The 27,306-nt window shown below is 38.0% G+C and overlaps 2 protein-coding genes across 3 annotated transcripts in view; one reads left to right on the forward strand and one right to left on the reverse strand.

Annotated features, from left to right (window-relative positions):
- COL4A4 (collagen type IV alpha 4 chain) overlaps window positions 1-20,595 on the reverse strand; it is a 63,275-nt gene extending 42,680 nt beyond the window's left edge. For both annotated transcript variants that reach the window (XM_015637530.2, XM_015637529.2), the window contains exons 1-9: window positions 20,489-20,595; window positions 17,444-17,628; window positions 16,541-16,580; window positions 14,563-14,640; window positions 5,332-5,466; window positions 4,383-4,427; window positions 2,594-2,710; window positions 666-734; window positions 393-428 (exon numbers count right to left, since the gene is read on the reverse strand). In XM_015637530.2, the coding sequence (XP_015493016.1) occupies window positions 393-428; window positions 666-734; window positions 2,594-2,710; window positions 4,383-4,427; window positions 5,332-5,466; window positions 14,563-14,640; window positions 16,541-16,580; window positions 17,444-17,499 (576 nt within the window). In that variant the 5' untranslated portion in view covers window positions 17,500-17,628; window positions 20,489-20,595. The remainder of the gene's footprint in view (window positions 1-392; window positions 429-665; window positions 735-2,593; window positions 2,711-4,382; window positions 4,428-5,331; window positions 5,467-14,562; window positions 14,641-16,540; window positions 16,581-17,443; window positions 17,629-20,488) is intronic.
- A 164-nt stretch (window positions 20,596-20,759) lies between these two features.
- The window catches only part of COL4A3 (collagen type IV alpha 3 chain), a 57,943-nt gene continuing 51,396 nt past the window's right edge, over window positions 20,760-27,306 (forward strand). The window contains exon 1 of the mRNA XM_015637532.2: window positions 20,760-20,840. Within this exon, the coding sequence (XP_015493018.1) occupies window positions 20,760-20,840 (81 nt within the window). The remainder of the gene's footprint in view (window positions 20,841-27,306) is intronic.

Below are 27,306 nucleotides of genomic sequence, written 5' to 3' on the forward strand. Positions count from 1 at the left end.
TCAAAAATGTAATTCCGCAACAAAATTAAATTCTCTCCTTCTTTCATGCTCTTATGGCTGGAATATGATAGAGTGCTACTTGGGAGATCCATCAGATACTGTAGAAGATTTCACATCTTGAATTTCAGAGAGAAAATATTCTGGAGTACCAGGGCAACAGCTGCTCCACACACAGCTAATGCAGTGAGGATGGTCTGTTTCCACTACCTTTCAGCCAGCATGAACTGGCCATGGGAACAGACTATAGAGACTTGATGTTTCTCAGACTTTATTCTGGAATTTTGCTATTTAAGGCACACAGAGAAACCCCAGTATTTCTTACCATACTAAGGAGAAAAAATTGAAGATCTTCAAGACAAAAAGCAATTACAGAAACCACTGACTGTACTTACAGGCATGCCAGGGGGTCCAGGATCACCTCTCTCTCCCTGTAATGACAATCATTTAGCAAATGAACCAGTTCAAGCTTTCTTGTGCTTACTTTCTCACTTTACAGATATTAAGATCATAAACTATCCTTTAGAGTTGCATAAGCGGTTTCAGTTCCTTTTTTTTTTTTTTGTTTCCACTAAGTTTTATTAACTAGTAAGGAGTAATGGAGCAATTACATTTACCATACATGTTTTCCTACAGTGGATGATTTTTTTTCACAATCTGATACTTACTGGAAGTCCTTTTCCAAAATGTGAAATATACACTGAATTTCCTTTTTCTCCTTTCTGCCCTGGAATTCCCTTTAAAGAAAAAGAATCTTTTAAAACATGACCCACTTACTGATATCCTACATTTTCATGGAGACTGTATGATAACTTCTCAGGCTGTGACTTTCTCGTGCACCTGTATCACAAGGTCAGTCAGAATGAAACAGGGAAGGTATTTCTCCCTGGAATGGTACAATAAAAGGAGGAATTACAGCTGTCTGCAGCTGGGTAAAGCTACAGTACATTGGATACAGATTACAGGTAAACAACTAGTGCTAGTGAACACATTATACAAATAAAAATTTGTATTTATCTTTAGTTATTTTATATGTGGTCTCTTGTAAAATAAAACATCCTTGTTAGATTCAGTTTTTTATCTTCTATATGATTTAGGTAAGGCCTTACCGATAGAAGTTACTTTATTTTCCAACAAGACTGATGAAGTAAAGCACATAAAAATGTACACAGTGTTAAATAAAATTATACAGGACAATGTTATAAATAAGAATTAGGAAAAAATGGTGGCTGTAATGTACAGTCAAGTTAGTACCTGGTACAACAAATCAATTTAAAAATAGGCAATGTGCATAGAGAGGTTGGAACTGGATTCTTGGGTACAAGCAAATGTGGTTACTGTGTGTTGTTTTTCTGGGTAGCTAAATGAATTTGCAATGGAATTTCAGCATGCATATCCACGTCTACATGCCTATTGTGTCTCCCTGTTTTTGTAGGCTGCAAATACTTTTCTAGGCCTGCTAAAGAGCATGCTCTTGAAATTGGTAGGATTTATGCCATAATTTGTCTCATTTCCCATTTTTCCTTTATGTCACTTCTCTAATTACAAAGAGTAAAATTCTATTTTGAAGGCCATAGTAAGTAAGAAAATACAGGTGAAATAAGAGTTTCAGCAGAAGTAACAAGTTACTTTCAGGGTACAACAAATGAGGTTATTAGTAAGTTTATGATGTGTCTTTCATAGCATGAAACTATTTTATTCTAATTGCTATTATCTTTGATAACATCATTACACTCTTGCACCTGCTCCATATTTTTCTAATGGCTGAATTCAGCGTTTTACTTAGCTCTCACTAAACACATCTGATTTTTCATGTAAAATGCAGTTGTTTTTATTGTGTTAGAAATTTTCAGGGAAGCTGTTAGACCAACTAATCAGCTCTTATTCATTCAGAACTAAAACTTGTTTCCATAAAAAGTCAAAGACTGGTGACTAGAACTGTTCAGCAAAATTTCTTTGGATCTACAGTAATTTATTTCCCTTAATGATAAGAATCTTTTTTTTTTCAGTGGTTGAGTACTGCTAACACAGACTTAAATAATTTTAAAGTGCCTTCCATTTTAACAGGAAAAGTAAACAAATATTAAAGTCCTAATTTCCAACATTTTAACTGTGGAACAATCTCTGCATTTACTAATCCATGCCCAGGCAAGACTAGGAGTGCACAGAGCATGGAAGTGTAAAAAAGTGGTACCGAATCTTAGAGTGTAACAGGACTTGTTGAACCTTCCTATTACTTTTATGTCATCTCACCTATGTCCCTACCAGTAATGCCTTTAAGAAATTTCAAGTACTAATGAATGGTATGGTGGTTTGAAACTACTCCTTCTCAGCAGGTGTGGCTACATTCTGGGGAAACAGGTCAGAATTTAGCTCTCAAGGCAGCCATATATGTACTTCAGTGATATAGGAGCTTATTTCACATTCAAGCTTCATCTGTTAAGGCAGTGTGTTTCACTCCCATTAACCTGAGTAAGAATTCCTGGGAATTCCCTGTGCAGCACTGCAAAGCTGATGCCACAGTCTAAGAGTCATTTTAGGAGCTGTGAGTTTGGAGGGAAAATGCAGGTGCACGGTGGGAATGCCTTTCACATACATAAGGACCGCTTGGTCCCATATAACCGTTTTCTCCTGGAAATCCTGGGTCTCCCCTTGAGCCATTGCAGCCATCCAAACCATGCTTGCCTCTGGGTCCTTCCATTCCTGGGAGGCCCTGAAAGACAGTTTAAGATTTATTAGAAATACACCATGATTCATGGGAAATTACTTTTTAAATGAACAGAACAGTTCAGAAACAAATATATCTCAGATGTGAATGAGATGACCTGTCACAGTGGTGCTGGTTTCATACTCTTGCATTACAAATGTCTTCTATTCTGAATAGATTTTTTTGTGGTGCAGAACAAATTAGGTAAGTCTTTTGTTTATTTGTTTTTTTGATGGATAGCAAATACAACAGGGACAACACTGGTTAAGAAGACCAGACTGTGCTCTCACTTGAGGGAAAAAGTAATGTTCTCCCTTCCCAGAGAATACAGCTCTTTAGCTATAGTCTTTCTTGTGGCTGTAAAGTTGAAAAAAACCCACAGGGAAAAAAAAAGTAATCTCAAGCAGCCTCATGTTTTTTTAATTGTTAGGATAAAACAAGTAAAAAGAGGATACAGCCTCACAGCTTGACTCAGGCACACAGTAATTACAGAGACTGTGGTTTTTCTAACCTAGCAATAACTAACCAGGGTCCAGATAAGGATTAGTTCTACTAAAAATTAGGAACTGGGCAATGAAACAAAGAGATTTTTCTTGGAATTATCTTCCTGTTGGAGAAAAAACTATTTTTTCACAGAATTAAAGATTTGCTTAAGGATAAAATATAAATTTTGACCCAAAATTATTTTTTGGGGGGGGAAATCTGAAAAATTGCCAAGAAAGTATCCTCCTGGTCATTTGCCTGAAATGCTTTTGTGAATTGTACCTTCCTCCTGTCTGTGAATACTTCAGTCTAATTTGTGGACACTGGTTTTAAATTAACATTTTTTGCAAAAAGAATACACATTTCTTGGGAACACTTCCTTTTTTTTTTTTTTTGTGCCAGATTTTGGACTTGTGACCTCTATATTATCCAGTTTTGCAACAGTCACACTGTCAAATGTGGGCAGCTGACAAGCAAATGCTACAACACCCACTCAGCTTTTGGTTCTGTTTCCACTTTCAAAATTCAACATTTTAGCTTTGATCCATATGAAACTGGTAACATCACAGGAATTCAGTTCTAGTAGAATATTTTGAAAAATGCAGTATCTAAGCTACTATTTTACCAATTTTCACACTGAAGAAGACATTCATAAAAATACTTTACCACATGCTTATAAAGACATAATTTGGGCCCACTTTGCTTATTCAGTCCCTATTCAGGTTAAAATTACTGGACCCATTGGTTGGATTTCTTCCTGCAAAAGGACTACAAGCAAAAATCAGAATGTTTGAACAAAAAACAGTGCATTATTTGAGATATTTTCAGAGATGATAAGAATGAACCAAGCAGACTACAGTCTGCTATAGAGCCTGAGAGAAGAAACACACTCCTTTTAAGCCTAGCTCTGACACATGCTCCATGGCCATGGGTAGTCTCTGCCTTCACTGCCCCACTCCTGCATGAAAAATCTGTGCTTATGTCATTGAGATTTGGTGGCATTTGTTATCAAGAGGAAACAGTTTAAGTTAACCTATTTATTTTACATTTTTTCAAAACATGTAACTCTCTGAGAGAAATTTTATCAATAAGTATAAAGCCAAACAATTTAGTGAGTAGATTATTCTGCTAGAGGACTTGTTATGAATTTATAGGATCTGTAATCTTTATAGAGAAATATTTGTTCAATACGTACAGGAACACCATCTAAACCAGGAAATCCTGGGACTCCAGTTGGGCCCTAAGAACAGGTGAAATATGAAAAAACAAAGTTGATGAGGTTATTAACTCTTAAAAAGAATGAAAACCAAGAATATGCGGTATTATATAGCAAGAAACAAAAAAACAGTCTTGTTTGAAATATGAATCAAAAGCCGCAATTTTCAGCAATTAAATATCTGAAAAAACTTCTACAGGCCTAGCAGAAGACTAATACCAACAGTTACTCATGTAACAGGTGCTACAGTACAGGACAAATGTCTAATACTCAATATCTAATAGTCATTCAACATCCAAAGGTTATAAAATGACAGAGAACGGGAAGTTGACTGTAACTTATAAAATATTTCTGTATGTAATTTCACAATCCAGCTCCTGCTTTGATAATACCAGCAGTTCAATTTTTGTTTACAGCATTTACATTTCAGGTGTGCTAGATACTGACATTAGTGATTTCACTCTGAGATCTGTCAGTTTGGACTACTAAAACTAGTATGAAGTACTAAGAACCAGGGATTGTACAGATATGAAAGATATGAATCTGATCTGCAATTTATACTCTATAAGTGGTAATAAAATTCTGTTTAGTCCAACGCTTTTAAAAGCACCATACTGCTCCCTCCAGCTCCACATTTCTACACCTTCTTTGAGGTTAAGGAGGATGACATGGTATGTGACAATCAGAGTCTGTCTGTTCATCATATCGTATGTCTTTTGACAATCCTAATTTTGCAATCCACAGCAAAATATCTCCTGAAATATTTTTTCAAGAATTAATTTTCTGTAATTAACTTCTGTGAGAATTTTGTGTGAGCAAGAGTATGGTTTGGCAAATTCTTTTTGGTCATTCAGGTTCTGTTTCACTTATCACCATTTAACATTGCATACTGTATACACCTAAAAGAGCTGTCTGTGGTGTTTCCTACCTTATCACCTTTTTCTCCAGCTGGCCCAGGCCTCCCATTCTCACCTCTCTGTCCTTTCTCCCCTGGCAGACCAGCTGGTCCTGTAGATCCCAAGGCCCCAATTGGACCTTGAGCTCCCAGATCACCAGGCTGACCCTGAAAAGAGTCCAAAGAAGTGAATGACTACTGCTGTAACCCCCACAGCAATTCAGATGACTCTGTGGATAAAACAAGGCTTACAATGTATAAATATTTATGATTCAGAACAGCTTCTGGACAGCCTGCAAAACTGTCCCATGCATAATGTGCTGTAGGAACACGACCTTCAAGTTTAACAACTTGCTCAAGGTGATCACTGCTTTTCACCTTCATCAGGTCTCCAAGACCACCTCTCTGAGATGCTTGGGATAACCTGCAAGTCTTCCTGGCTCCACCAATTTAAGTATCACCTTTTGCAAGCTTAGAACAACAATGAGCATTTGTTTTCCCACCAGAAAAATGAGGACTCATTTTAGACAAAGGGACTTTGTACACAATTAGAACAAATCAAACAAGTTCCCTCTTTAAGTCATGATATGCCAATTATCTTAAGTTTTGCTACTCATGTTTTTCATAATCACCATCATATCTTAGTGCCTCATTTAAAACCTGTGAAGCTTCCGGGAGAAAAAAATAGTAGTTATTAGCTAATATATTTACAGTAAATACCAATTTTACCAGATTGTGTTAAAAGGGGTTGGGAGGTTGAAGAATGTAATTTATTTACAAATGGCTCTAAAGTTAGTATTTGTAACTTCATTACTGTACAGTTTCCATAGACTTCTATTAATGTTTCCAAGGTAATATACATTCTCCTGAAGAAAAATTACTTCCCATGCCAACTGGACTTTTCAGTCTATAACACTAGTGTGGAGCTGTTTCAGATGTGTTGCAGTTTTTGTGCTGCTCAACAACTATGCAATCATAGATTCAAAGTGCTTTCTTTGCATAAATAAAACAAGCTTTCTAATCAGGCTTCACATGTGAGCTGTCTACACTTCCACCCCACAAAAATCTGTTTATTTGCAGGTCTTTATTTCTCTTACAAATATTTTTCATTTTATATCATTATCCTTGTTTACCTGTAACTTGTTCTGTTTCCAAACTGAATACTGTTTTGCTTTCTTTTCAGACTTCATCCATTAATTATAATAACTATAATTAATTATATTAGTTACACAGTATGTATAATCAATCAATAATTTATTGTAGTATAGAATTAATTATTATAATTAATTACAATCCAGTACTTTAAAAAAGAGCTAAATGGAACCCCATACATTCCTGAGAAAACCATATAGCTTTAGGACCACTTGAGGGCAGTAAAAGATATTTCAGTATTCACAGAAATAACAGATAATATATCTTCACTTTTATGAATGGATTGAAGGAAGAAAAGAAAGATGGAAATAAAAGATGATTGTAAGATATGTAGCTTCAGGAAGCAAAATAACTGAATGCTTGCTTCTCAGTGTAAACATTTCATCAGGCTGAATCTGTCTGGACAAAATCTTTTGAATTATAAGCAGGGACTTAAGCTTCTTTTACTTTTTATTTATTTTCTAACTGTCTTTTTAAAATCAGTGTGATTTGACAGTTGGACCAGTGAAAAAATGTATGGTATGCATCATTTAATCAAATCAGCAAAGCAACAGAGAAGGTAATTTACTACCTGTTTGGACAAGAATGTACTATAGGTTCATGCCCCAGTGGAAGTAGGCCTGGATGCACTGGCCCTTAAGCTACGAACAGGAACTTAGTCCAGAGGCTGGGAAAAGAAGTCCTACACTTAGAATAAAGGACCACATGAAGAATTCTCATACGAGTCATGTTCCATTTATCTTTACTTGCTCCTCTCACTTCAGCCTTGATCCTGCTTCCAGAGAAGTCACTGGCAAAAAATCCAGGGCAGAATCAGTATGTTGTCTTTTCTAACAGTTAAAATTTTTGTGATACCAGAATTTCAGCAGTGTAAAACATGATGCAAATTAAGGACTACTGATATTAAAAGCTGATGATTCTGAATCCTTGTTAACAGTGAATGGACAGTCAGGATTCTGGGTTTTGAGTGTTTGCTTGCATGAACAGTTGCAGCCTTTCTACTGGCAGTGTCTTGCTCATTCTATGTTAGAATGAATTTATTAATTGAAGTATTTCTAATGCAGGTATTCTGCCCTTTAAATTATTGAAAAAAAAATAACTGAACAACCATTTTAATTAAAGCATCATTTTGAGACAAGTGAAATTAGACTAATAATAAAATACAACAGTTTGAACCATTAACTTTACTGGAAATGGTATGGCTTTGTAGTTCTCTAAACTAGCTATTACCTTGCAAAATGCATCATTCATCAACAGTAAAAGTATAAGATGTTTTGCACTAATTTTTTAATGCCTTTGTCTTTGATGACAACAGGTTCCTGCACCAACTTCTGTATTTTTAATTAATAGTGCGTATGCTCTGCATTCACGAGTTGAAAAATTTCAAAACATGTTATATCCTTTGGACAGTTAAGAAACATGATTTTTACTGCACTCAGAAAAAAAAAGCTGTGATACTGTAGGCATTCTATGGTAGTTATTATAATAAATAAACACTTCCAGGACATGTAGTCCTTTAGGTTGATAAAATGTCTTCATTTGCTGCTATCCTGTGAATTTAATTGACTCCATGGTCTTCAGCAGAAGGTAGTGAAGTCATAGAACAGAGTCACTGAATTCAGAATTCACAATGGGTTTGGCAGCTGATACAACTTTAGCATGCCATGTGAAGCTGATGGATTCTCTCTCTTTCTTTCAGCTCAAAGACTGATAATGACTGGAGCTTTGTTAAGACCAAACTGATACCATGCCATAACATCTATTATCACATCTATTATTTGTGCCCATCCAATGTGACTACCACAGCATTACAGTCTCAGGACAGCTGTAAAAATAAAGAGGATGAAGGTAGTCATGCTCATGTGGAAATGACAAATTAGCTCAGATAAAATGAACAGAATATTATGCCCGCTCTGCCATCTGATGCCAATAAATTCTTCTAGGTTTTCAGTGCCTTGTTAATTGTCTAGGTCAGGAGCTACCATGCCAAGAATAGGGTCTGTTATTTTAGCATATCCTGGGCTTGACCTGCAGTAAGAAATTGACTTTAAGCAAAACAAGGCTATATTATTTTTTAATTAACTATGCTTCCTAAGACTAAGACTTCAAAAACTTCAGAATCATGCAACAAAACATTTAATGCTGTTTGGGAAAGGCAGTGGTCAAGGTTATCTGGAATTAATTTCTTTTGATGCATGAGACTGAAGAGCACCTGATTTTCAGAGTGCCTTGAGCACTTAACTGTCTCAAGCACAATGTTTTAAAGGAGTTTTCATTGGAAATAAAAACACTTCATGCTACTCAAGTGAATTGTCTTGCTTCTCATTATCAATAAAGTCGAAAGAAGCCCAGTTACCACCTTCAATGAGGACAGTACCCTATGTTGCAGGCTATGGAGATGTACCAGTGATTTGTGAAATGCACTTACCTTCTGTTCATAAGAACAAAAGTAAAAATGCCCAGCAACTCCATACAGATTGTAGGCAAATAATACAGCAACCCTTTCCACTGTGCACTGGACTCTGGCTTTTAACCAGTCTTTCTCATTTCACCAGGAGCAGGACAGAGCAAGAAGGAAATTAAAGCAGTCTGTGGGCAAGAGAGGAGTGCTCACGAAGGCATTTGAAGAGATGCTTTATTTTGTAATTTGCTTAGTGAGGTAGGGGCATCTAAGCTCTAAGCTCCACCCATGTCCTCTCCCCTTTTGGAAGAGCTGGGGAATTACACAGCAAAGCCACAGCTTCCAGGGCTTGGAGGGGTGTCCATTCTGGGAAGATTCTACTTCTCACTGTGTAAGACTAGAACCAAACTAATTTTCACTGTAATTCAAGGCTCAAAAAACCCAGAACAAATCCTCTTCTAAATATAAACCTGATTAAGATGAGATAAATCTGAGAAATCACACAATTTGGCATCAAGTTCTGTCTCTTGTCCTTAATAGACCAAATTAGATCATTTATTTTTCATGAATTTTTAGCCAATAATTTAGTAAATGCAATAATAATACTTAGAACTTGACTTTTTATAGAATTGTAGAATCATTTGGGATAGAAGGGATCTAAAAGATTAAGTAGTTCCAAACTTCCTGCCATGCTTACGAACACCTTCCACTGGACCAGGTCACTCAAAATCTCATTCAATCTGGCCTTGAACGCTTCCAAAGATGAGGCATCCACAACTTCCCTGGGCAACCTCATGACTCTGACAGTAAATAATTTCTTCTTCATATCTAATCTAAACTGTGTTTCAGCCTGAAGTCATTACCCCTTGTTCTGTCACTACACGCCCTTGTAATTAGTTTATCTTTCTTGTAAAGAATTTAAGATTATTTTAGAATTTTAAACTATTGGAAAATTTAGCAACTTATCATACTTAGCAACTTTTATTATATTTTTCAATGATATAATATGATACAAGAACAAAGCACCTGATGATGCAGCTTAGTGTTCAGCGATACTTCACAGAAGCACAACAAATCACAGGGAAGTGGGGAAAACATCATTCACAATGTATACTTAGGTTTGTGTTTTAACCCTGTGGGACTATGAAAAGACAAACTATCCAGTAAGCCAGTGGGTGTCACTATTGTGCTAAACAAACTCAACAAATCATAATTTAGCACTGAAACTTTCAACTGCTAATGGCTGAAAGCAGAGAGCTACAAATAGAGCATAGGTGTTACAGAAATAGACCACAAATAATTAACATCAGCATAGCTAATAAAATAAAATTGAGTTTTGCTCTCTACCATTTTATTGAAACAAGTCACTGTTGACAATTTTTGGTTGATTCAAATCTGTAAAAAAGAATGATTTTGTAGAGTTTTATCTTGCTTGATGTGGAAAAGCTTGGCAATCTGCAGCAACTGAGAAAAAACACCATTTTCAGTATGGTAGGACAGGTGAACCAAGAGTATTAAGAAAAGAAAGACGTTCAAGAACAAAAGGAGGGATAAGTAACAAGATCAAAACCTCTGAAAATTTGAAAAATGTCTAATATGAATAATGCTAATTTACAGATGCTGTAGCTGGGCATCCTATATGATGAACAACCTCAAAGAGACCTTGCAGTGATTGGTGTGATTCTCCTTAGAGACTACAGTGGTTCTGTTCCTATTCCATATTCTGGTAAGCAAGATCCAGTTCAAATCCTAACTTCTGCAGTCAGAGAACTGCCTACTTCTCTGCCCAGTCACCAAAAAAAAAAAAAAGAAAAGTGTGGTCTGCTTCAGATACAGATTTAGGGGTCTCATCTCTCTGGGTCTGTTTTATAGAAAAACATAATATGGTTCTCAGTGAATGTAAGTGAAATGTATAACTGGTCTCAGGAAACTTCTGCTTTAAAACTTACAGCGAATGTACTGCGGAAAAAAAGATCAACAAGTAGGAGGAAAATAATGGTAGAAATCTGGATTTCCTCAGATGCTAGTGTACATACATCTCTGATGGTGAATTTGAGATGAAGCAGAAGGATTTTACATACTTATTTCCTGATTGTGCAACTTGAAAATTCAAATACAAGTACTGGATATTCCATGTGAATGACAGACTGCCACTGCATACTGACATGCAAAAATCTATGTTTTAATATATACCTCTTACTTCCCAAAACAGACAGATTTTGCAAAATTTCCAGAGATAGTGCATTTTAAGTATGTTTACACTGTACTGTAAATTGAACTCAGATAACCCATGGAACTAAGGAAATCTGGCAACTCACAAAATTTACTGGGGAGATGTTACAACAGAAGCAGTGCCAGAGTATTGACTTACGGATAACTTTGCTCATTCTTACCCCAGGGCAGTGCATTCTTGTCCTGCAGTGACTGATACCAGCTGACTTCCTAACCTACCTGTGACACCCAAGTGACTCAGCATCTCTTGTGAATGCTTACTCCTTACATCTGAAGTGTCAGAAAGTGTAAAACCCTCCTCTTAGATTTCTGTTTGCTGCATTCTCCCCTAAACTAGGACAAAAATAAGCCTCTTGCTTCATCTGCAAAAGAACAAACATCGGTCCTGCTGAGTTATATTTATTATTCACTTTGATCCAGGCATTTCACATGATCCCATAGAAGCCAGATCAGGTTGGGTCATGAATAGATGCTTGCTTCCCAAATCTACTTAACTAAAAACAAAGCCAACGGAATTGAATAGGATCAAACTCTGGGGTCAGCACAGGACAGGTTTACAATCGGTCACTGCTAACAGCAAACATTTTTTTAACTATCTGAATTCTATTAGAGCAGCCAGTATTTTTGGAAGCTGGTGATACAACACTGCAAGAGTTTTCTAGGAAACAACTTTCCAAAGTAGAAAAAGAGACTGAAATGGTGGAAAGGTTTTACTAGGTCTTTAATGAAAACTGACATCACAGACTTTACAGCCTACCAAAAAGGAAGAGGGGAAAAAAAATCTAAGAAGTCAGGTAGAACACTTACTGCCATATGTACTTTCATTAATGATGTTTTGCCTCATTTATCTGCTCTACAGATGAAATTTTTAGGTATAACAGCACACAGTATGGGCAAAGAGATTTAGCGACATGTTTTAATGGTGTCCTATGGAAGAAAGAGTCATTTTGAGTATTGACATGAGATCAAAAGATAAACAGTATCATGTAAGACTAACTCCAACAAGACTGTAATCCCAAGTGAACAAAAGTCAAAGTTTCATTGTGATGTGAACAATTGTAATGATATACTACTAGCAGTAGTGAATAAAATGTTTTTTTCAGACAGTGAGTTCTTACTAATGAATAGAAGTGCAAATCTATTTATTGCACAGAATTATATGTGGTTGAGAGAATTAAAAATGGCAGGTACACAAGCTCTTCTAAAACCCAATAGAGCAACTGATGCATAGCTATAATGTTTTTATTTAAACATTAAATGAAAGTTTAGCTACTTGCTTCTACTTTTTTTTCAACTTGCCCAGTATCAATACATTCAACTACAGCCATGGCAGTTTCATTTTCTTATTCCCATGGTCAGCTTCTCTCTAGCTAAACCTCAATTATCATTAACTTGTCTACTTATAATAAAGAAGGCTTTTGATATTGAAATTTAAAATATTTTCAAATGGGCACATAGAAAGCAAAGTCTTAATACCAAAAGTTCTGAATATTTAGGCTTGTGTACTGTACAATGCCAAGGGCTTTTAATAACCATTTATTTCTTACAATTTTAAGACAGGATTGAGGAAGATGCAAAACTGAGGAACCAGCCTCAGAGCAGGATCCAGACAGAAAAGCAGATAAAGCAGATGTTTTGCATTCTAGACAGCTAACAATAAGATAAACCAATCTTTTATTTTGTAATGGGGAGTCTCCACAAAAGCTCAGAGAGCAAAGTTAGTGTGTCAGAGTGTAAAAGCAGAACACAGCAAAGTTTTAAAACCAAAAGAATTGTAGTATGAAAGAAGAGATTAAATAATCCTAAAGAAAATTATTCACCACCATACTTTAGTATAGAAAATATGTGCAGTAATCTACGTGAAGCAGTGTTTAGATAAACCATGTTTCATGGAGGGTCTGAAGAGCACTTCTGTTTCTAGTACATTGATTAATATAAATGACTGCATGAAATATCAAGTAATATTACATTGGAGATACTTTATCCATTATCCATCAGGGTACATGTATATCCTTACTTCAGAGCTTTTTCAGAAAAAGGTACAATTCTCAGACTTACAGTTGCACAACAATATTCAATTAATTTTGAAATGTTTATTACACTTCTCTTTAGCACTCTAGGTCCAGTTCCTTGAATTATTTCGAAAACTAACTGCAAATGCACAAATCACAGTACAGTTTACCAGTGATGAGGACAGCCTAGAAAGAACCAGAACAACTGCAGGAGGTATTTATTATTGACTGATTATGGGTATGTAATTCAGAACTTCCAGTCTACTGAGTGAGAAACCAAATCAGGGAAATTCTCCCTAGTTTGAAAGTCAGTTGTTTTTAACTGGCACTTCAGATCAGGTTTTTGGTATCCAAAACAGTCTGTTCAGTAGCACTGAGAGACACTGCAGTGGTACCAGTCAAAATACTTTTCCTAGGATGCCTTTTTGTTAGCACAGTGTTACAGAGATATACCCATCCTAGGCCTCTATTATGAAAATCCTACAGCATGGGGGACTTTCACATAGACATAATCCTGGAGGATTAGGATAGGATCCAAGGACACCAGGGCAGTGATCATGACACAGCAAAGCGTGCAGCTAACTGCAGAAGCACAGGAAGAAAAAGGTGTGTCTTGCTTTTCTGGCAACTCAGGTTGTACACAAAGAAATGGGGCATGTGGCTCTTCCAAAATTCATCTACCATGTTCAACCCTTTTAAACCCAAACTTAAACATTAGTACTTTGGCAGAAAATAATCTCCATCACTGACAATTTTTCAGTTGATCCCCAATCAGGACATACGTATATATATGTATATATATATATAACTTTTGTATGTATATATAAGATTTTCCTCACATAATGTTTAAATTATTTGCTATCTCTCTGCATAGGGATGTGTTCTGAGAAAGAACAGCCAAGACAAACAAGTCATCACTGGACATATTTCTGTTAGCAATTAGCAACATGCACAGTTACTATAGCATGTAATGTGAAAATGCCTTAGAGTTTTATAATTATTCTTAAGACAAAGAGAATTTGTTTCTTTTCTAAAGTTAGTATCTTGAGTAAGATAAAAATTCTGCAAACATTTTTAGTCACCTAACCAAAATAAGAAGTAAATAAGTTCTCATAAAATTAGAGAATGGCAAAGATATTCTCTTTCAACCAGCCCCTTAGTAGAAAACAAGCATAATTTCTATACTTTACATGTATTAGGAATTACATCTAATTCTTACATTGATTTCAAAGAATCATTAATAAAAGAAAGGTACCATTATTAGTACAAACCCAATTAGAAACAAAATTCTTTACAATCTTAGGTTTCTTCTGTGACTGCTGTACTTGATACCAGTGACAGAATTATGCTAGTTTGTCAGATGTGTTTACATCTGAATATTGATTTATTGATTGATTTTCAGGAATAACAATGTGCACAAATGAACAGTATTTACAACAGTTCTAATTAGTTCTAATCACAACTTACCCTTGATCCTTTCTCTGGAAAGCACCGACAAACTGAACAATCCTGTCCCCCACATGGATCAATATAAGCATATCCTCCCTACAAATTGAAAGGTTATGGATTTATCAATGCACAACAGACAACAATTACATCAACAAATATTTTCAGCTAATATAACAAATATTAGCTAATTAAATTACTTTCAAGGCAAAAGATCTCTCATCAACATAAACATGCTGGCAAGGTAGAAGCAGTAAGTAAAATCTTATTACTTGCTGCTGTAGAAGGTGGAAGACCTTAATTACAAGTTATGTTCCATAATACTAAATATTACAGCCAAATATAACTTAGGAAACCAACTGCATCTGAAATAAATTTTAACAGAAATAAATTTTAACAGAATCAGAATTTAGTTTGCGGTAATGTAAAATCTCTAATTCATCACATTGTTTTAGGAGACTGTTCAACTACAATGAAATAATAAAAGGCAAAACAAGGTGAAGGAGCAAGAAGTTCACTCAGAGATAAGACTTGAATTTAATTCTTGTCTATTAAATGAAATGAAGAATATGCATGGTGTAATTATGCATTGCCTACTATTAATTTACTTATTTCTTGTATTAAAAATTTATATTATTTTCCTTTTAATAGCAAAGAACTAACTGTTTTTTCATCAAATTACAATAAGAAAAAAAAATAATATTCAAGTGGAAATGAAAACACAACAAAACATAAATTCAGTAGATCTTCTGTGAGGTAAATTAACTTGACTTCATTGTTCTTTTCTATTTCTCCAAATATAGTAATAAACACACATAATACACACTTATAAACTAAGTTGGAATGTCCACTAAATAACACTCTTTCCAGTAAAACTGTGTAAATTATCAAAGATATTTTTAAAATAATTTGAAAAAGGAGGTAAAAGATTTAAGAATAATGTAAGTAAACAAGTAAATGGTGATAAAACAAATATTTCTGCAGTGTGGGTTTTTATTATTGTCAAGGTCAAGATTGTTTTGTTACTGGTTTTACTACCCAGCAGAACACTATAGGCTCCTACTTCAGTGTTTCAAGGATAAAACACTGACAAATATTAGATAAGGAGGAAAAATTCTGTTCTATCTATAACATTTTTAGAATATCTAGAATTCCCAAACCTCAGAACAAGAGGGTATGATGGTCTCTCTCACAGACTACTTGTCTTTCACACACTGCATTTCCCATGAAATTACTAATCTACTCCACATTAGTCTCTCATGGAGTTGTCAGAATCCTGCCTCTCCTGGAATGTCAATAGAATACAAGTTTCCAATACCAGAACTATTACCCTTTCTTCTGATTAAATAGTTATTTTTTAAAAAAAAATATTCCCATCCTTGATAGTTCAAATAAAAAAGGATAAGTTTGGGTATAAAAAAAAAAACAAACAACAAAACTATAAAAAAAAAGAGCTTCTAAATATTTGAAAGCATACAAAGAGGATGGACTTCAAAGAAGTTTCATTGAGGGCATTGCAAACATAAGAGTAATATGAAGGCCAGTATAGAGAGGATAATAAATTAGATATTGGAACTATATTATATGTGAAATTTTGGCTTCAGAGAGAGGGGACTGTCCACAGAAGCCAGTTTAAGATCTAGGCTGGCATTCAGAGCAGGATGGAAAGCTACAATTGACATGTGGCATAATGCAGAACCATCAAAGAGACTTCATAAGGAAGGAGACAGACCCAGTGAACAAGGGAGGGTTTTCTACATGCAGTTTTCCAAAAAGCACTTCAAGAAGCCAGAATTAGAATCTAGGAAAATCCAGAGCATAGAATTGCAAAATAGATAAGCTGAGTAGTAAAAAGGAAAGTCAGAATGGCAGAAATATGGAAAGGAACATTACAGTTTTCCCACAGAACTTTTCGTCATTTTGGTGCATGAGGTGCTACTTGTTTGAACTCTGCCATTCTATCTCTCACCTGCCTAAAGTAAATATTAATATCACTTACCCCATCAATTCCTTGAGCTGAAAAAACAATCAGCAGCCACCTGATTTAAAAGAAGGAAACTAAATTAGAACTACACTCACAACATCAAACCTTCACAAAAATTTGCCTGGAGAAAGTGAGAAGTGATCAAGTGTGCACATGATTAAGTCCTATTTGGGGTGACTATATAGTATTTTTATAAGGGGTTCACACCATCAAAATGGCCTCCCACACTGTAAATATTTGTCTTTTTGGATTTGTGAGACTGAGGACAGACAGACAGGCATGAAAAAGACTGTCTAAAAGTCATTATAATTCCCCCTTGTAATGTATTTTCAATCCCACAATTACAAAGGGCCAGAGAAGAACTATTCCAGAGATATTTCTCCATGGACACCATGAGGTGAAGACTGAGTAGAGATGGGAATGATCTGCATCTACCTTAAAATCAGTTAGCTGGTGCTGTTTTCTTTTGCTTAGAGAAAGAGGGCAAAAGAATGTAGAGAGGAAAGCCACATTCAGAATAGCCACATGATTCCAGAGCAGCTGCTGGGGAAGACCAGCTCCATGCCAACCATTGCTAGTGAGGGTTTGTAAAGTTTACAAAAAAAACCCCACTAAAATAAAAAGGTAGCCCAAAATTTCTACAGCAATACAGAAAATAAGCATTCTTTTAAGTTTTTATTAGTGCTAATATTATTTTTACTAAGAACTAAGGTGCTTATTTCATTACATGAAAAGATAAATTAGATACAGCCATACCATACAGACTGCTTTGTACTATTCTCCAGGCTACACTGATGCCTATTTCAAAATTACTCCAACTTTGCAATTATCTAGGCATTTCTTATTACTGTTAAATTGATAGATAAGAATATATCTCAGTGAATCTGGTTAAAAAACGTAGTGATCTGTAAAACTCACCAGGCAGCTGTGATAAGCCACTTAATCCGTTCAAATGAATCCTTTGTTAATGCCATTCCCGCTGATTGAGGATTTGTATATGCAGCACTTTTTTTTTTTCTTTAAATGGCAGGTCTTCTCTTTCCTTCTGTTTGTGGATGATCTATAAACACTGTTCCATACTGGTGTTGTTTTCCCCTCTGAACCTGTTTATATTAAAATATACCTCCAATGTACACATGAATAATTACTGGACAACCAAAAACAAGTCTTAACCATTTGTATGTGTTAAACTGCAGAGCTTTGTGTTGGTACTACATTATATTCTTCCTATTCAGGCCACATTTTATTTTATCAGCAATCCAATTATTTCAAGGGGATCATAATGAAACTGCAGATCAACATAAAAAGGGGTACAATATTTCAGTGTTTAAAATAATGAACAAAAAGCATCTTGCATCATTATTTCTTAAAAAGTTTTCATAGCCACCATTTTAGTTAAAGGCATTAAGACAAAAGATGCAACACCAATAAATAGTAAGAAACCTAATGAACTTTAAAAAAAACCCAAACCCAAGAAATTATTTGCTATGGTTTTAAGACCAGACTGAGCAGCAGCATCTTTTGCAAACTGGACTGGACCACTCTGTGCCAGCATCTGAGCAAAGGAGGACCACTCTGAATGAAGAAAAAAACATATGCATTTCAGCTAAGAGTTCTACCCCTATGAATGGACAGATGACAAATTGGACACATCACCTAGAGTTTTTTAGCTTTAATTTTAGAGCTTCTTTTTCTATAGCTTTTGACAGGATTTAGGAAACTGGAAGCTCTGTGTGCAGGACTCACCAGGGGCCTCCACTATCCCACACAGTCAAATTTTGCATACATAAATTGCATATGTAATAGATAACTGGCATCCATAATGCATCCCTGACCTATGACTTAGGTACAACAGCAGTTTTATTTGTTGCTCTGATCTTTTTGGAAACTTGAGCTTCACAAATCCAGAGACATGGCCAGGTCATGAGCAAACTTTACATCCCCAAATAAAAAAAAAAAGCTGCAATCCTTTGTAATAAGGCATGTCTGACAAATGAGCCACACTGGTTATTTCAAACTGAGGGTTTAAGGGCTGGGCATCTCCTAGGTTAGCACAGATTATCACAGGCTTCTGCTTTTTAGCACTCTAGTATTCCAAATGTGGAATAATTTTGAGGAGACTGAACACTGACTAGAGTGAATGGCCAGGGGTTTGCTTACTTTGGAGAAGTCTCTTGAGTAGGCAAAGACACTCAGCTCCTGAGCAGGGAGTAAGGATGTGAAGTGCAGCAAACTGGCTGCTCTCTGATAGCTGTTCAGGCAGCAGCCATGTGTTTGTTAAACACGTGAGGGTACAGTTCCTGAAACATTACTGTTTTGCTTTCTATTAATTGGATAGTCTAGCATCTTTCTAACCAGAACTGATCTATAAATAATATTGACTCCTGTGTGTATGCACAGTATATCCAAATCCCACAGTACTAAGAGGAGACTTTGGAAGCTGCTGTGCACTGAATGATGAATAAATAGCCTAAAGGCAGCCAGTCCAAGCTGCCAGATAGCTCCCTATATGTACTGTACAGTACACCATTCATCTGTCAAATTCTTACAGTCTTGCTGTGCCCCAGTTCCCCATCTGTAAGAAAAGAAAAAAATAACAACATCCCTACTAAAAAAAATAATATTCCAACAGCATTCCTAACTCACTGATTTTTTACATTAGTAATTGTGGTTGTTTTGTATAAATGTGTGTCTACTACCTTATCTCTAACACCAGTACTTCTCATGTTAAATTCCAGTAGTAGATACTATTTCTCCTACATGGTCACCATCAATCAGGCCTGAAAACAAGGGAATTCTTTTCCTTTCTCTCCATAACTTGCTGTCTATACCAGCTTGCTCTCACAGATGTTGGATATTTTAATGTCAAGTTGTTTTAACATGTTGCTACGTACAAGATCTTTGGTACTGAAGAAAATGCTCACCTCTTCCAGAGGCATGTTCTTATTGCTACTACCAAACTTTTTGGAAAAGGAGCTTCTGGTAATCATCTTTCACAGCAGATTTCATAGGAGTTTGACAGTATGGTCTACTGAGATCCAGCTTTACTCTTGTGCCTGTCAGAGAATCTGTTTCACAATGCTCTGTGGCTGCTTTTCTGCTCATGAAAGCCTGTAGCTTTATATTTCATGAATACTACTAAATTTATATACATTTATTAGATAGTTGCTTTTACTCTATCACTTCTAGTGCAAATAAAACCTGTAGCACGGGATTTCCTGTATAGCATCCATGAACACTCCAGACAAAATAAGGCTTCTGTGGCTGGCACTGCCAACATGCTTTCTAAGTTTGCACCTTCTCAAAACAGCACTCTATACTGGTGAAAGATTACCATGAGCATGTAGCACCTCTGTCAATAACATAAATGTGATAAACTTTACACATCGCCAACACTTTACAAATCGCAACTCCATTCGCAAAAGCTTTTTATCATATCACATGGAAACCCTGGGGAGACTGCTTTCCATTTATGCGGTGGGGCAGCACTCCCACTCTGGGAATTTCCTCTGTCTCATTAAGAAAACATTCGGGGAGAGGAGAGCGATGCTGAAGGAACTCCCGCCCGTGCTCGGGAGCGCCCCGGTAGCGGTGGGATGGCTCTGGGGGCCCCGGCTGCCGCCACCGCCGCCTTTCCTGGTACCGCCTCGCTCCCGCGCGGTGTCACCGTGCCCTTCTCCCCGCCGGGACCCAGGGCCGACCCCGCTCCGTGCGAGCGCAGCCCGCGCCTCGTTCGGACGGTGCCCGGGGCTGGCCGCGGCCCCGCTCCCGCCGCGCAGCCCCGCGGTTCGGGCGGGCCCGCCACCTGCGCCCTCACGGCGGCGCGGGCGGGGGACGGAGCCAGCCGGGAACCCGGGACACCTCCCGCTGTCCCGGGACGGGGCTGCCCCTCAACGCGCTGCCAGCCCCGTCCCGAGGAGCGCCAGGTGCCCCCGCCCGGGGCTGCCCGTCCGCGGCGCTCACCTCAGCTCCCAGGCGGGAAAGCCCCCGGCACCTCGCTCACTCCATGCCCGCTGAGGACGGACGGACGGGCGGCGGCTGCCAGCGGTGCCCAAGGCAGGACACACGGGGGGGTGAGGGGGTGGAGGAGAGGGGTGGCCAGGGCGGGGCCGCGACCCGGGAGCGCCGAGGCGGGTGCGGAGCAGGAGCCCTCAGGCCAAAACCCACAGGAGGCGGGCGGGGGGGGCAGAGTCGAAGCGCCCCGGGACGCCGCGCAGGCAGCGCCGAGGGGGGGATGGCCGGCGGGGGCTGCTCCGGCCGCCTGGCGCCGGTGCTGCTGCTCGCCCTGCTGTGGCCGGGCCGCGCCGCGGCCGAGGTGAGTGAGCGCCGGGACGGGGCGGTGGCGCGGGGTCCCGCGGAGGCTGCGGCGGACCCTGGGGCAGAGCGGGCTCGGCTCCTCGCTCCCCGAGGACACCGCACTGCGTTGGCCGCTGGTGGGGAAGGAAAGATGAGTGCGTGTGTTTCAAATGATGCGCCTCGTATGCACGCCCAGGCAGGGCAGGGCGAGGCGAGGCGAGGTACGTCTCGCCCAGCTGCGGGGCACCGCTACCCGGAGACCGCTGCCGGGCGGGGATGAGGACGGGAAAGGAGGCCCTGCACGGGGCACCGCGTCCCCGCTGGCCTCAGGAGCTTCCCACCCTTCTAGCTGAGGGGACGGCACGGGGTGGGATGGGGGCTCCGTCCCGCCAGCAGCCTGGGAGGCGGCTGCGGAGGCCCGGCCTGCGGCACAGGGGATCGGACGGCCAGGACGGAGCGGTGTGGGAGTGGCTGGTCCCTGAGGCAAACACCTCCGGAGCGGCGCTTGCCGTCTGGACCACCTGTGCCACCTTCATTGCAAAATCATCTTACAGATTGTCTTTCAGGCTTAATGACGAGCGTCCTTCACCGTTTGGTCAATAAATTTTCCTAGGTCATATTGTAGTCTTTTCTGTGCCTTTCTCTAGTGTCTGGTTATAACATTTGGACTGTACATTCCCAGCTGGGAGAAGAGCAATCAGCTGTGAGGGTACACGGGTTGGTGTAGCTTTCAACACTTCTGGAAGTTACCAAACAGAAAACTGCCGGTTTTGGTAAATTTCTGGCAGACATCAGACACACGAAATTGACAGTTTTAAAATTTCTGATAAACCTAGAACACAATAAACTGATAGTTTTAGTAAATTTCAAGGTCCTTCTCCAATAATAGTCAACAATGTTAAATTTTCCTTGCATGCAGGAGTAAAGCTCTAACACTACATGAAAATCTTCACTGCCTCTCAAAACATTTTGAAGGTCACCTTTATAAGAAATAAATGTGATCTTGTACTTCGCTGTTGCTAAAGCAGAGCCACATTTTGCTATAATTATCTGAAGCAGTCTAATTAGTAATAATGTTTCTTCTAAACTCATGCAGCTCTTTCACTCACCCATTCTGGGTAGAGTGTCTGGAAACAGCATAAGCGCCTCACCCGTTATGTTGGGGTTTTTTCATGGCACTCTAACTCGACTGGCAGTCAAGTTTAGTAATTTAACAAAGATCTAATTGTTTTATTTGTAATGGAATTTAAATACCTCTTAGTTCTTATGTAGAACAGATGTACCAGATCTATTTGCAAAGTACGTGTTTTCTGCAGTTTTTTCAGGCTCCATCTAGAGCTGATGCTTATTGTAAAGCAAGATGTGGAAGATTAACTCTTAATCATTAGCTCTTAATCATTAACACTTAATCATTAACTCAAGACCTGTCTCTCCCTTCTGCCCAGTTTTCTGATTTTTGTTCCATTCTCCTCTTCCTCTGTGGATATCTGCCATCCATGTGGATCCTGCCATGTCCTGAAGAGGTGGATATTATCATGTGGGCTTCTGGATGGCTTTTAGCAAGCTCAGGCTGTGTTCCAGGAGTGCCTCTGCCCGTCCCACAGCACACACACACTTTCTAAGCCTCTCTTTTGTCAGTTTTAGCTAAACTCCTAATTAAATATTAGCGGCTACTGTAATTGACAGGAGATAATTGATAAATCATTGCATCTTGACTAAACTGTTCATTGCAAAGAAGTAGGTATAATTAATGTTCTAAAATAATTCTACACTTTCATATGAAAATAAATTGATGTTTGACCAGCCAGCAATACTTTTGCTGTTTGCATCAATTAAAAAGTGTTCCAACATAGAAAATTTCAGGTGTAGTTTATTTCTGAAGACAGGAAAGCAAATTGCTCATTTGTGCCTGCTGCTGTTTATACAGCAATTTTTAGTCCTCGCAGCTCTTCATGGAGTCCAGATTTCTCTGCCCTTAGGAGGGTGAACTTTCTGGCACCTGCTAAGGAGTATTATTGTCTGCTGTTGGACACTGGCATGGTCTAATCACATCTTCTGAAAACTCAGTAGAAGTAGAAGCTTCTTTGATGAGCTTTCTTCTTCCTTGACTTCTAATACTGGTGTTACGATTTTTCAGATTTTTCTGCTGTTCATTTAAATATTTCAGAATCATCATCATCAATATGTTTTCACAGAGCACAAGATTCTTCCTGTTCTTCATCTTTTTTTGCTTTTACATTGCTTAATTTTATCTAACAGCACCTGGAACTGATAGTGTCTTGATGCAAATGTACAATTCAATTCCCTTAATGTGTCCTGTCTTTTGAAACCATTTATATACTTCTCTTATATCTTCAAATTAAACACTAATCTAAAAATGTTCCCTGAAATTTGTTTCAAATGACATGTTGTTTCAATTTTTCCTGATAGGGAAAATACCTTGGTCAAGTTCATTCGTACTCCATTGATATTGTGCCATTGATCATTTTTCTGATGGCATCATGTTAGTATTTATTCAGAACAGGATAAAGAGAGTTTCTACTTGACCAAGAATACTTGCTTGCAAGTTAGCTGCACCTCACCTTACTACCACTTTTTAATTTGTATTGTAAATACTGTTGCAATGTTTGTTAGCTCACAGGATAAAATAAGGTGCACCTTGTTATGTTTTTTGCCTCCATCAGACATTTCATATTTTTCATTGTGTGCTGGTGGCAAAGGAGGGGATGTAATAACCTTGGTCACTGTAAGACTTGGGAAGAGCTGTTTTACATCCTCTCTTCACTTACAGTGTCTGTGACTAGATGCAAGTGTTCATATTTCACAACTAATTTCATTTATTATAAATCTTGGAATTTGCATGCAAGTACTTAAAATGAATCTTCTTTGCTTCCTAATAGCAATGGGTTTTTTTCCTAATTATATGCAACCTATATTGCTGTCACAAATAGGTCTTAATACATGGCTCTGGAAGGGAAAAATTATGTTATAGATCAGCCCATGGCCATCTCCAAGGCTGGTAAGAACGAGATGCAGGCTTAGTTTGACCAGGAGTCAAAGTGGAGGCACCAACTGTCACAGTGAGAATGCTCCTTGTCTAAAGGCCTTCGGAAGCACCCAGGTTCTTTGTTGCACAAGCAGCTGAGAAGGAAAGATGTGCACCTGAATACACAAGAGAGTTCACAGAGCATGTTAGAAAAACAAGTCCTTTGTGAAGTGCCCTCTGATTTGGTTAATGTGATCCCAGCTCTGAAGTCAAGGAGGGTGTTACTCTGAGAATGGGTCAAACTTCTGCTAGACTGTTCTGCTCCTGATTGCCTCTACATTTATTGTAATTCAGCCATCACCTCCATGGAGAAACAGGCCAGTGTCACAGCACTGCAGAGCTAGGCTTTTCCTACTGGGCCAGGAGAGGTAGCATAAATTAGAAGAGTTACCTTAATGTTTGTGCACCAAAATTGATGGACTTCTGCTGGTTTGCAGCACGTTGCTCTGATGGCTAAGAAATGTAAAGTGTGCCTATGTGTGTGCTGCATCATACAACTGAAAGATGAACTTTCTTAGGTGACCTAAGTAAACACCTGTAAAAATTGAATTGTTGACACTTGATGCCTTTTCTGGAAAACCTACAGGACAAGTATGCATAAGTCTATAATTCCAGTTTTTTTGCTGGCTGAATAATATATTAAAATGGTTAGACTAGGCAGGCAAACTGGTTATTTCTTCACTTCTCTGAATTTCATAGAGACAGAACCATTTTATTTAAGGTCTGTGCTAGCAGTCTCTTCTGCAATACCTTGAGCTGATTTGATGTAGCAGATCTTTGAAACAAAATACTTTGCTGTTAAGTACAACTAGTATGGGATGTCTGGTCATCTGTTTTACTGTCACATTCTCACCTTACTGCCTAACAAAGTAATACTAGAAGTATGTTGGCATGGATTACAGGAGCATAGAAGGAAGGTAAAAGAAGACTTTTTCCCTTAACTGTTTGCAGCCCCAGTCTCTCACAGTGACACTGAAAAAGTTCCACTTTTTTATTTTATATATTTTTAGTTCCATTTTCATTATTTATCTTAACAATTTTGTGATAGGGTACAAATCTCACAGGTTTACAGGTTTTCTGTTTTGCCTGGTTTAGTGAAGACCTTTTAGCTAAGGCTTTGTGCTGCATTTTTCCACAGATTATTTTGGAGGAAGCTGCAGGAAGAAGTGACCTTTAATTTTTTTAAAATCTGTGAAATCACAGAGCCTTTCAAATAAGAAAAAACCAAAGCATGTGCAATAAGCCTTCTCTGAACAAGCTACTGTTGCTTTCATTGCTATTTGCACTACTTAACAGAAGATGCACATCAGGAATTTTATGAATATACAGATATACAGGCCTGAGGAGACAAAAATTTTAGTGAGTACCATTCCCACACTCAACAGCTGGGAAGAAATACAAAATGTGTGAGCTATTGCTAGCCATATTGTAGTAAGTAAGCAAAAATTCACTAGTTAAATGGTTTGTATTCTTTGTTATTAGATTGCTCTTTTAAGGTGATTGTAGGAAGGAAGAGCACGGATGAATAAGCTGAATAAACACTCTTAAGAGTTAGCTACACAAAACAAAATTGTGTAGCCTGAATTGCTTAGTCTTTTTTTCCTTGGAGAAAAGAAAAATATTTATTTCTGTTGTCCCCATGTCCTCTTCAAGGTCAGAAGAAACCAGCCACAGAGATGGAGTTTTTTGCTACATCATTGGAGATTTTACACATTTGAATGTATCAGGAGAAGTTTGGTTCCATTTCTGATAGTCCTTATCAGTGACTTCCATCCCAGTGAGATGATTTTTAAAGTAAGGTATTGGTTATTATAAACATAATTGTCAAAATATTCTGTGGTTTAGAAGAAGAAGGAAAAGCATCATTCTAGTCTAATGAGAGAGAAATTCTGTATCTTCTCTTTATAGACCAAAAGTAATTTACACACACACACCCTCCCCAAAAGAGATTTTAGACCCTCAACATACAATTTCCCAAAACTGCACACAATATACCAGCTCTACTTATATAGATACTGATTAATTTTAGGCAATGTCTACAAAATAGGCCTTAGTGGCCATCACTACAAAGCTCACAAATCATTTGAGTTCATGAAAACTCAGTGTATTTGGTTTTTTCTTCATTAAAACATTTTATATGTTTTATCCTAAGGCAGTGATAAAGACATGGGCAAAGTGAAGATTGCTAAGCCCTACTGTTCTCACACTTCCTCACTGATAGTGAGATGGGATTCCTCACTGATTGGAGAGAAGGGAGAAGACCAGTAGAATTAATTGTGCTATATCTGCTTGATGAAGAGTATGGTTGGCACTATGGGAGTTGCATGTGGAACACACTCCCATTGACACAGTATTTCCTGTATGAACAGCTATATTACAGTGGTTTCTTGGAACTTCCGTACAAACAGGTTCATTCACAGAAAAAAAAAAAAGAGAGAGGCTGTGCAGTAAGTATGTCAACAAAAAAAGAAGCAAGAGATACCAGAAGTTCTCTGAAAATTTTGTTTTCATTTGGCTTATACTGTTTAACCTAAGGGTTACGTTACTGCTTTTTTATTGTGCTAAGTGTGGATACTTAGGAGAGATTTGTCTAACACTACCAAACTGCTGTTCTAAACCAACAGATTTTTGCTGTAAAAAGTAAGAGAATTTTTTCAAAGTGGTTTCAATCTCTGAAGTGAAAAAAGGGGTTCATACACGTTCCCCTTGGCATAGTAGAAAGTTGTTTAAATGTTCACATACAGGAGCTTATTCCATTTCTCTAGACATTTCATTTAGCTTGGTTGGTTTGAAATATCATTATAAATATATCTTTATATTACATGAATGAGCAAATCCCTTCCAAAAGAATGCATGTCAGTTTAAAATTAAGTATTTAAAGTAAGGAAATTCTTACCAATTTCAGATAAAAATGTGTGTTAACATCATGTGACCATGAATTGTGTATCTGTAAGTGAACACAAAGTCCAGCTTCTGTGAAATGTTGCATTTTCCTATGACCACAAATGTTTAGGACTTCTCTCCTGCACCTCACACTGAAAGCAGCATATAACCAGTAATACCAGGCCTGTGTCACCAATGAGGCATTTTGATTCAATAGTATTCCCTGAGCAAGGTTCCTATTACAGGAATTTAATGTTTAATGGAGCTTATTCAACAACTGCACTGCCTGCAGCATAACAGTTGCCTCTTCCTGTGTCTTTTAGACCCAGGCTCTCTGTGTTGGGTCCTGTTGACCAGGCTGCTTATTAGTTAAGTTACAGGTGTATTACTTCATAATGGAAAGTCTAAATGAAATAGTTTTCATCCTGTACTAGGTATTCAACTGGTAAGCAAAATGCTGTGAATTGTGATAGCATACATGGCTGTTAACAGGAGTCTTCTAAGGTAGGAATGTCTGGCTGCCTTCCAGTTCACAAGTGACTACACAATGTTTCAG

Source organism: Parus major, chromosome 9, assembly GCF_001522545.3.
Source record: "Parus major isolate Abel chromosome 9, Parus_major1.1, whole genome shotgun sequence".
In the NCBI taxonomy this organism is placed as follows: domain Eukaryota; kingdom Metazoa; phylum Chordata; class Aves; order Passeriformes; family Paridae; genus Parus; species Parus major.